Below are 11574 nucleotides of genomic sequence, written 5' to 3'. Positions count from 1 at the left end.
CAGGAGAAGAAATCTTAAAATTTATAACTTTATGCCAGGGCCTGAGGCAAAACTGAAGTATGTATCTACTTTACAGCTGCAAAAATAATTACATGACCACTATCTGCAGAGTAATCTTTAATGGATTACATTTTGTTAGCTTTTCATTATGTAACTATAGAGTCAAAATCATTCATAGTAAATGGGAAAAAATATTTTGATGTATCTTTGGCCTGGACCTTTGATGTCCTGCTAAGGCATTTTATTATGCATTGGTTAATTTGTGAAAGCTCTCAGTTTACAGACAAGTTACTTCCCTTGTAAAGCTGATCTAAGCCTAACAAGTGTAGAAATTACTCAAGTAATTTGCTTTTATGAAGTATTGAACTTCTCTTTTTGTTTCAAAGGTGTTAAAAGCTAGCCAAGGTGCTATCTGATAGGTTTTCATCTTAAATTTATTAGGTCTTCTGGACTTGAAAAGCACTTAAGGTTTTGCTTGATTTGTGTGTGTGTGTGGTTTTACAATGTCTCCTTTTAAATATCTCTCTGTTTTTTATATGGGTCATATATAAGTGATATGACTCTTGGCACTGTATTAGTGATACTCCAAAAAGATTTTTTATCATGTCAGAATAGAACTAGTGCCAGATAACTCACTGGCACTTCCATGTGCTCTATCAGGAGGGGTCTACTACAAGGAGGCAGGTGGCTGATTTTGTGGGCAGATCGCAGGGCTGGCCACCATTTTCATGGGCTTGTCACGATGGTGCTGTCCCTCGCTGCTGATTGGTTGACAGGGCTATCTATCATGTGGCCCTGCTTCTCACTGCTGGTTGGTGGAGAGGGGTGTGGCCGTATGATAGGCAGCTCCCTCAGCCAATCAGTGGCAAGAGGCTAAAGCAACAGCCATCTTGCCTGCTCTGCTTTGTGCCCCTTCCCCCCTGCAGGTGGGAGGACTGCTACTGGAGTGCCAGCATTTTATTTCTAGTAAGTTCCCCACCTCTCCCTCCCCCCAGATTTTTTGAACATCATGCAAATTTCACGATTTCCATGAAATCCATGAAATTGCACTTTGAGTTGGCCCGTATTTATCCGTACCACAGAGTTCTTCGGCTTTAATACACTTTGCCATAACACTGACTTGCTGAAACTATTTTCACTGAAACTCATTTTAAAGAAAAGCTCATCTAACACAGGGCTCACATTAATGGAAATAACTACCAATATAGATTCATCTTTACTGAAAGGTGAATTTGGATCTCTTCAGCTTTCACAAGTGACAGCTGAGGGGAGACCTTGTAGCCACCTACAAGTTTATCAAGCGAGGACAACAGGGAATTGGTGATGTGCTATTTACCAGAGCGCCCCAGTGAGTAACTAGGAATAATGGGTGCAAACTAGTGGAGAGTAGATTTAGGTTAGACATTAGGAAGACATTTTTTACAGTAAGGGTGGCCAGAATCTGCAATGGGCTTCCAAGAGAGGTGGTGCTATCACCTAACTTGGAGATCTTCAAGAGGAGGCTAGATAGTCACCCGGCTGGGGTCATCTGACCTCGGTCCTCTTTCCTGCCAGGGGCAGGGGGTCGGACACGATGATTCATTGTGGTCCCTTCCGACTCTATAATCCATGAATTTATGAAAATATTTAAATTTAGATTAGACTTAATGCTGCTTTTTTGGCACAGGGTTTAAGAATAGTTTTCTGCTCTTGAGCCAGTGTTTTGGGTGATGGCCAAAGGTGATGGGCACAAAGCTGATGTCCCCAAACCATGCAACTATTGGTGAAATCAGCAAACATACTGCATCAATCTCCCAGACTCAGGCTCAGACAGGTCACAAAAGAGAGCAGACTCCATAGATGAGGGCTCTTCAAGAGAAAGTCCCTATCCCCCTGCCCCCACCATGTTCCAGACATAAATATTTGTAACAGACAAATCAGCTCCAGGCAATTCTGTCTGCTACAATGTGAAAATGAGCAGAGATTATCCTTGCAGCCAAAATGATCACACAGTTTAAATATTCACTTCCCTTTTTAACAAAATAACATCTTGTTAAAGTGGCCAGTGAAGGCCAGAGTGTTTTGCTGTCTGATGTGTACACTAAAGTGTTACTACTATTTTTTCATTTTATTCTTCTAGTACTACGAGATGACTTCAGACAAAACCCTTCAGATGTAATGGTAGCAGTGGGTGAGCCTGCTGTGATGGAATGCCAGCCCCCAAGAGGCCATCCAGAACCCACGATTTCCTGGAAAAAAGATGGGTCCCCTCTGGATGACAGAGATGAAAGAATCACAGTAAGTATTAGAGAGAGAGCGAAAAACACAGTTCTTTGCAAATCTCTCTCCTTTCCCCTTAACTATCTTTCTATTTACAATATACCAGGGCAAACCAAACTGATATACATGTTATTAGTGTGGTGAGCATGCTGACCTTCTGCCATTCTTTATTCTCTCCCCTTCTGTTCCTACTCTGCATGCCCCAGGAGGCAAACCTCATTTGCACATAGCTGGAAATGGATCCTGTCTAACTTCAGATTTATGCTGTCTCTTGGGACGGGACGGGAGGGGAGGGGAAGGGGGATTGAGCATTTCTATTTGTGAGGAATGATTATGATCAACCAACTCCTCCATCCCCACGTTTAGGTTGAGAGTTTGTTGCAAACTGTAGCTCATGAAAATAAAAGTCATTACATTTTCCACTGTCACATAGTCTTTCTTTCTCTTGATTACTTTTATTGTCTTGGGTCTATACAGTAGACTTCCAAACTAAGTTGTTCTCTAGTGGTGAAGATGAACTGTCAGTAAGTAGCATAGGTAAGCCTATTTACTTTTTGAAAAAAAATCCTTTGAAATGGCTCTGCTATACCTCCCACAGTAGAGTTGTGAAGTAGATTAGGAAGGATAATAAGGCTTTTGGGATACAGTCACTTTTCTTTAGGAAGATAACACTCTCTTCACTTATTCAGTTTTCTCATTAAAGGAGTTTTCATACACATTAGTGTGTGTAGGTTAACAACTATAATGCACCAGTTATTCCAAAGTATGGAGAAAGAAGCTTCTAAAACAGTTTTTCTTAACCAGGATGCTGGGGTACCCAGGGGCGCTGCAAAATCCTTTGAAGAGTACTGTAGGAAGTGTGAGGAATTAAGCAGATAAAGACAGTTTCAATCTTCAGAAGGAGAGAAGCAGATGTGGGTAGGCTCAGGCTCTCCCTGCTTAGCTGCTCCTGTCCCCTAGCCCCACTGCTAGCCCACTTTGCAAGGCAGTAAACCCTGTGATGAATCAGTTTTTGAAATGGGATGCTACTCAATTCACAGAAATTATGGAGGGGTGCCTCAAGTCTGAGCAGTGCATTGACTTTAAAAAGATTGAGAACCACTGTTCTAATATCAGAAAACTATTATTCTTCTAATTTATGAGAGGTAAAACAATAATTCATTGTGTCTAAATGGCTGCACAAATCCAAATTAATACAGGGGTCAGAAATATATACACTGCCAACACAGTGATACAAGACATCCATCTATATTGGCTGGGAAACATCTGAAACTTTACATTTTATAAAGATCTGAGTATCATGTGAATTACTACCTTAAGCTTATGTAAAATGAGGCAGAAGATATATACTATTAAACCTTAATCATCTGCTGAGATGAATGAATATTGTAATCACCGAAAGCATTAAAACCCAGCACCCTCCTTTCAAAATTGCCATTGCTTTTTGACATCTAAATTGCTTGTTGTTTTTGTGTTCCTCTTAAAGGAAAAACAAAGCTTAGCTATTTAGTCCTAGAGAATTGCAATGGTATATAATGAAGGCTTTATATTTTCACATTTTCCATCTTGCTGGGGTTGTCTGATCCCAGTGGTCTTTCCTGCCCAAGTGCAGGGGGGCTGAACCTGATCATCTGTAAGGTCCCTTCTAGCCCATAACAACTATGAGATTGATAATTATTTAAAAAATTCTGTAGAATCTGTACTTATCTCTTGCTAAAAATGAAATCCCTTCCAGTTTTACTTTAAAAACATTTGTTTATTTCTTTTTCAATATACAATGACAAGTCCTGCCAAATATAGAAAAACAGAAGATCAAAACAATATTGTTGCTCTGTGAAACGCATTCTAAACTTGAGCTGCATGTTGGTGCAGTGTATTTCTATGGTAGGAATTTCAGGTGTTCTTTAATGTGGCACTTTTTGTTGTTGCACTTTCAAAGCACTCTTCTCCCACCTGTGAGAACAAAGACACGCCCAGAACAAAGGCTACTGTCCTAGGCTGGCAACACCACCTGTGCTTTTTGATAGTTTCAAATCAGTACTTGTTGTAGAGAAAGAGCCCCTAAGTCTGTCCTTGGTTTATGGTTATTATATACTGTGCCAGCTAACTAGCACTCTACCATTTTCCCACCTGCCAGAATTATTTTGTGTTATCTGCTTTGTTTCTAAAAACAAACAGGAAGAAAAAGGGAGGAGGAGGATATTTGATATCAAGTCTAGAAATAAACTTGATTCAGATATTGTCTTGTGCTGAGTGTTTGTTTTTAGAGGTGTAAATTAATGTTGCTGAGATGGTAAGTTCAAGTGAATTAATTTGCGTCATATTTGCCTGGCATTGTCTGAAACAGTACTATTAATATCATGGTTTCTTTCTCAAACAGAGAAGGAACTGAAATGACATTGTAATGCAGATTCCCATTTATATACAGCTGTAGGGAATCTTGCCAAGCGGGATAAATAAACACTCAGTTGTATGTCTTTACAGCTTTGCAGTAACAAAGTGCATTTTCTTGGTGATAGCTTAGAAACAAAGGGAAATAGGGACCTGGGCTGGACAGCAGGCTAAAGGAGAGCAAGGTAAAAAGAAATATTGACAACTTTATTTTGGACAAGTTTGGATAGATGACATAATGCTGCATAAGTCATTCCCACTTTGGTTTTAGAATTGAGTAAGAGAGCTAAACCATTACAATGGTGAAAATATTAGCAAAGAGATGTGCTTTAAAACAATGGATACACTTTAGTCAGAAAAAAGGTCAGTCACTTCTTACAGGGTATAACATACTTGTGCTGTAAGTTGATTGAAATCTTGGATCCACTTAAATCAGTGGCAGAACTCTTGTTGATATTAATGGGACCAAGATTTCAGCCATTATTTAGAAGACAGGAGTTGCGTCCCCATTTTAAAAAAGTAGAATTGCAGGAGCACGCAGGCCAAAAGTTAAAATGGTATATACAAATGTGTATGTCTACAAAAGAGTGAAAGAATGTGTAGATACTACTTTTGAAAGTGCTGGTGATGTTTCCAGAGTTACTATTATTTTGAGGTTTCTATACTGAGAAAAAAACAAAGAACATAAGAACATAGGAATTGCTATTTACTGGGTCAGACAATAGGTCTATCTTTCCCAGTATCCTGTGTCACACAGTGGCAGAGAGTGGATGATGAAGGGGAGAGTGAACTGGGTATGACCAGGGTCTTTTCTGCTGTTCCTCTCTCACTAGCAGCCTCCAGCATTTAAGGTCTAGGACTTAACGTAGACTTAAATGACTGGAAATAAAAAAAATTATTTGGGTGCATCTACACATGCAGTTAATTTGCATCAATATACTCTGATGTATATAGCACCAGAATTTCTTGCTCCTGGGCTCCATGTTTACATATGTGCCCAGGACCATAGGACATTGATCTGGGTCAGAGCAGCCTGGGCTGGCAGAGTGCCCAGGAGGTATTCCTGCAAGCCCAGGGCTGCTCCAACTCGACACAATGTGCTGCAGAGGGACTGGCTGGGGCCTGAGGGTACTCCCGTGTCAGGCTAGCCCCCTGCACTGAATGCCCCAGCCAGCCGGATCAGTGTCTATACATGTATTGCTGTGCGTGGAAAAACTTCACATCAGGATAGCACTTGTATTTTGTAAGTAGTAACTTGCTGTGGAGTTTATTATTTTCCTGTGGCCAAATAGGGTTGCATGTGTACATGCCAAGACATTTACTGCAGAGCTAACTAGGCAACTCCACAATAAACATCTTGTGTCGACGCACCAACTAAATGCCATTTAAAGCAAGTGTAAGTAGGAAATGGTGACTGAAGCATGTAGATACCTGGAGGCATTACATGTATAAACATTGAAGAATCACTTTTTTAGAACATGGGTTTTTTCAGTTCACCTCTTTACTGGGCATGTCTACACAAGATGCTTTACTGTGAAGTCGTGTAGTTTACTATGCAGTAAGTATGTGCATTTACACACCCACATGCTTACTTCGCAGTAAACTTAACTAAGCACTTAACTAATCACAGTAAACTTAACTAGTCAGTAAGCACATGCTTACAGTAAACTTGACTAACCTGCAAATGCAAGTAGCAAATTTACTTGTGATTAGTAATGGCACAGTAGCTCTTGTGTAGACACCAGACTGGTAGCAAATCTGCTCCTGGTCAGCCAGCCATAAGGGGGTGGGAAATTACTCCCTGTGCTGGGAGCTGCCTGCTGCCAGGGTAGGCTCTGGCACTGGAGCCTGGGCAGAGACTATGTTCACCTGCCCTGACAGGAGGGAGAGCCAAGCCTTTTGCCCTAAGATTGTGATCAGGGATTGGGGAACTGGGAGATCCTTATGTCCCAGTGCTAGCTTTGGTGTTGCGGGGCCGACAGTAAGAGTTGCTCATCTCCCTAGTACAATAGGCTAGGGAGCCCGTTCCCCACCCAGGGCCATGATCGCGAAGGTGGGTGGGGAAAAGGCTGGGGAGCTTGTTCCCCACTCAGCTCTGTGAGTATGGAGCTGGGTGATGAACAGACTAGGGAGCCCGTTCCCTGCTTAGCTCCATGAGCACAGAACTGGGTGGGGAGCAGAGTGGGGAACAAGCTCCCCAGCCTGTTCTCTACCCAGCTCTGCGCTCATACACCTGGGCAGGGAACAAGCTCCCGAGCCTTTTCCCCACCCAGCTCCATGCTTATGGACCTGAACAGGGAACAGCCTCCCCAGCTACTGTCCTGGTCAGGGGCAGGTCTCAGCCCTGTGCCCCAATCAGGTGATAGGGGCATGGGGCTTGGAAAGAGCTGCAGGGTTGAGTTAGGTTTCACCCCCTGGCCCAATCTGCTGGTGGGGCAGCTAGCAGCAAGCTAGGTGCTAGTTGCCCCACTGATGGATGGCATGGGGGACTGGGACCTGCCTCTCCCCTGCAGCTCTTTCCAAGTCCTGTGCCCTGGATTGTGGAGCCAGGGCCAGGAGCTCCCTGCTGCTGGGGTAGGGGGGCATTGTCTCCGTCCTGGCAACACGCAGACCCGCAGGGGCAGCCTGTCCTGGGCTAACACCGAAAGCTCCCCCTGGTGGTGACAGGGCCCCATTGCAGGGCCTCAGGAAGCAGGAGTAGTTTGCTGCCATTAGCAGCAGATCTGCTCCCACTTCCCTGCTTGTGTAGACACCTGCCCAGGAGTGTTTATCCGCGAGTAGTTTAATTGCAAGTAAACTGATCCAAGATCAAATGTATGTGTAGACACACCCACTGAGAAGTCCTGCCCTATGTTAATGCCTTCACAATCGAAGAGGTAAGATATTTTGTGGGTTGTTTTTTATTGGACCAGTTACCTAGTACAGAGGAACACAGATAAGCTTTCAGATACCATGGTATTCTTCCTCGGGTTTCACAGTGAAAATCCTTCCCTCCATTTTTCCTGGACCATCATATCTAAAACATCAACCCAAAGCTTTTACAATCTGAAAAATTCCTTTCCTTTCAGTAGCAGAAGTGGTAGTCTTGGGGTAGAACTTCTCAACTTTAGATGATAGATGATTTTCAGGCAGCAGAAAGCAAGCAATAGTTTGGTTTCTGGGGCAAACCTGACATCATGAAACCAGTTTCATAAATTTTGTATTGGAACTACTTAATTTTTAAAGTAATCGTTAAATAAGATCCAAGTTGGACACAATCCTGTGGAATGCAAGAAAAAGAAATATAATTTTGTCCCAGTAAACTTCATAGTTTCATAGTTTTAGGGTCGGAAGGGACCTAATAGATCTTCTAGCCCGACCCCCCGCCAGGGCGGGAGAACAACAAAAGAACCCTAAACAAAAAACGGGACTCAAATGAGTCTAGCCAGGTAGGTATCCAACCTACTTAACAAAATGAGTCGGGTTTTTTAGATGGCATGGTAATAAATGGGGTCTTTGCATATTTTTGTTTATTAGAGCAAAAAAAAAATTGCATGTGTTTAAGGTTCTGGAGAGAAATAAATGGAAGAAACATGGTAAGAGAGTACAAATGAATTTAGTTATTGATTAGTTAGTTATTGGTGACTGTGTGTGTGTGTGTGTGTGTGTGTGTGTGTGTGTGTGTATATATAAAAAGACATCTACATGTCATGACTACAATTCTACTAGATTCAGTTTTTTTTCTTAGACTTCATTGTAGTCTGATCACCATACACCAGTGATTCTCAGCCAGGTTGCCCTGGTACCATGGGGTAACTTGAGACCTTTTTGAGGGTGCTGCAGTGTGCCATACAATGTTAACACATGTAAGTCTGATTTCCAAGATAAACCCAGAGATTTCAGATAGGAACTCATAGTGTTAAGAATGTCCTGACCTGTTGTGGTCCTTCTGAATTCTTAGCAACAGAATTATTCTATTATTTTTCTGTAGTCAAAAAGCAAGTGAAAAATAATACTTGGCACTTTCTGAGGTGTGCCTCGAGCCAAATTAGGTATGCCTCAAGTCTAAGAAGGCTAAGAATCACTGCTAATCATGTTTCTATGGAGTTTGCCTGATGCGCTGTGTGAAGAATCTCTGTCTAAACATTTTGTCTCCTTGTTTATAGAAAAATGGGTCCAAGAGCAATTTTCTCAGTGCATTGGAGCGAAACATGATTTCTCTCCAGTGTATTCTTTACACCACAGTATGAAAGCATATGCTTGTAAATCTGGTTAATCCTTGTTTGTGTATTCCAAATGAAGCAGAAAAGACCATCTAACATGGGGGAAATGTTTATCTTTAACGTAATTTGTTGAATCTAAAATTTGTTGTCATAATGTCAAAGCAAAACAGGTGATATGTTCTGTATCCAATTAGTTTTTTTCCCCATGGGGGATATATGGTGGAAATCATGAAGTCTTCCTGTACAGTTGGATAGGCCAACAGGTGTAGCCTTAAGTACAACCAGGGGAATAGCTCTGTTTTCTGTTTCTGAACATTTAAAAAAAAACATTTTTTTCAAATTTTGTCCCAGTAACATTACTTCCCATTAGAGAAACTGAGAGCACCAGAGTATGGACATACTTTGCATCAGTCATTTGACAACTAAAATACTTCTCTGGAGACTTTTTCCTAAGTCCTAGTTTTTTCATTATGTGGCATATTTTGAGTGCACCCTCACTAGCGTTAAAAAGGGGAGCACCTAGGACAAAAAAATATATAATATTCTAACTAAGCAACCTTTCTGAGCCTGCACTGTTTGATGTTGTTTTTGTTGTTGATATTGGGTCAATAACCATGTAGGCCTTCACTTTTACTCAAAACATTGGCTTTTGTTTTGGTGGCAATACTTACTTAAAAAGGCACACTCACAAAGGGTACATACACCTGTTACATTTATATCAACCTAACCAATCTATGGAACACCTGTACACCTTCAGAGCACAGCCTCAGGGCTGGAAAAGCCCAATCACTCAGGTTAGCACCAGGGCTGCACTATTCTCTCTGACCCAGGGCTTGTTTTAACCCCTATTCCTCCCTCTAACCAGGCAATCCCCCCCCCCGAGTTACTTAAACTGGTTTCCCCCATGTGGCTCTCAGGAGTGGCAAACACTTGTACATGTTGCCTTCTACTCTGTGCTCATGCAACTTGAAGTAAGCCATGTGAATGTAAACGATGTTTAGTGAATAGCCATCGTCACCCACAACCACAGAATAGCATAAACAATTCTAATCCTCACTCTTTTTCACATGGGAAACTATATACAGAAAAGTTGCTTAGCAGTGGCAAGCACCTAGAACAGATCAAAAGTAAAGTTGGGCGAAATCAGGATTCTTCTATTTTCACTTATTTCACACAACCCATAGACCATTCTTCAGAATGCCTCTTAATTTTTTATGTGAAGTAATAGTGTAGGTGCTAGAAAAAAAAAAAGAGGGCATAGTAATTTTTTTTTTTTTAAATAAGTAAAATCTTTTACAGATGCATAAAAGGGGATGGTGGCACATAAGAATAATTGCTCCTAATTTTAATGAGGAAAGCCAAACTCTTGCATTGTAATATGGGTGCAATACTCTGCATGCAGTTCCCCGCCCCACCCCCCACCTCTTATTAACTCTTATCTGTCATTTATCCTGAACCATCCTCATTTGAGTTTTTAAAAGAAAAATGCTGAGAAGCTACTCGTCTTTCTATGTTCCAGATTTGTAGGTTTTAAGATCCAAGATGTGAAATGAATAATTCAGGTTTTTATTGTTTTTATGTATGGCTGTTCTGTGACATCAGCATTTTTGAATGACACTGTTATCTGAACCACTTTTTAGCTTGAATTGTATATTGCTATTTTAAACGTGACCTTTAAATAACGTCAGAAGTATAATACAGTCTGTGTGTCTTACAAAATATTATATTTATGTAACTGGGTGATTAAAATATTGACAGATTCAAAAATATGCCTGTAATCTTCTGTTGGAATAAATTGCTCCATAAAAGCTGGCATCCACTCAGAAGTATTTTGTCTGTTTGCCACAATGTGCTTGCTAATTAATTGTTGAAAAAGGACTGTATTCAGCATTCTTTGGAAGCTGTTCTCAAACTCATTGTGCTTTTCACAGGAGTAAAACTACCTAGTTCCTAATGTGATCTTTGTCATAACAGAAAAAACTCAGAAGATACTACTATGCATAGTAATAAAACTGGTTGTTTCTAATTCCAGAGCTGGGGTGCAGGCAGAGTAGAAATTAGTCCCATCTCTATTCAGATACCTTTATTTAGAAGATAAATTGCAGTGGTGAAAATTGTACTGCGGAGATGCATTAAGGATGAGGCAACAAACACTGATGGAAGGGAATCTGTGGACATCTCTTGTGTGAGAATAAAGATTTTATTTACAGACGTGCATGTGTGTAAATAAATCTCTCTTTCTGTCCGTCTGTCTATGCACATATACATATAAAATGTAAACATTTAAGTTCTGGATTTCTGGGACTGGAAGAGCTTCTCCAATGCTATCAATATGCAGAGTTGCGTTCTTGCTGTGAGTTCTTTTTTTCTTTCTGTCAGCTCTTTCTGCCATTTTCTTATTTTCTTCGGTTTTTTCTTCCATATTTCATTTCATGTTTTTCCTGACCCAAGTAAACTCAATTGCTGCAAAATGCATATTCACTGTATAATCAAGTCACTAATTTCTAGAAGTTCCAATGGGATTACGTATGAAGTACACAACATGCCAAGCAGTGGTTAAAAAAGAAACCACACATAAGTAATTCATTTCACTTCAAACTATATTTTAATTTTTTTTTTTAAAGGTTCAAGAGGCAGGTTTCACACAAACACTGATATGTCTCCTCTCCTGCTTCTCACCATCTATGTGGTTCCCTCATCAACTTCTACTCATCCTAGTTCT

General features: G+C 40.8%; 1 protein-coding gene across 5 annotated transcripts in view; it reads left to right on the top strand.

Moving 5' to 3' along the window:
- ROBO1 (roundabout guidance receptor 1) overlaps positions 1 to 11574 on the top strand; it is a 461057-nt gene that overhangs the window by 293342 nt on the left and 156141 nt on the right. For all 5 annotated transcript variants that reach the window (XM_025214559.1, XM_006032830.2, XM_025214558.1 and 2 more), the window contains exon 3: positions 2120 to 2277. In XM_025214559.1, coding sequence (XP_025070344.1) covers positions 2120 to 2277 — 158 coding nt within the window. The remainder of the gene's footprint in view (positions 1 to 2119; positions 2278 to 11574) is intronic.

This window comes from Alligator sinensis, unplaced genomic scaffold (genome assembly GCF_000455745.1).
Source record: "Alligator sinensis unplaced genomic scaffold, ASM45574v1 scaffold923_2, whole genome shotgun sequence".
NCBI lineage: Eukaryota > Metazoa > Chordata > Crocodylia > Alligatoridae > Alligator > Alligator sinensis.
The sequence above is the reverse complement of the archived record's forward strand: the minus strand, read 5'-3'. Positions and strand labels throughout refer to the sequence as shown.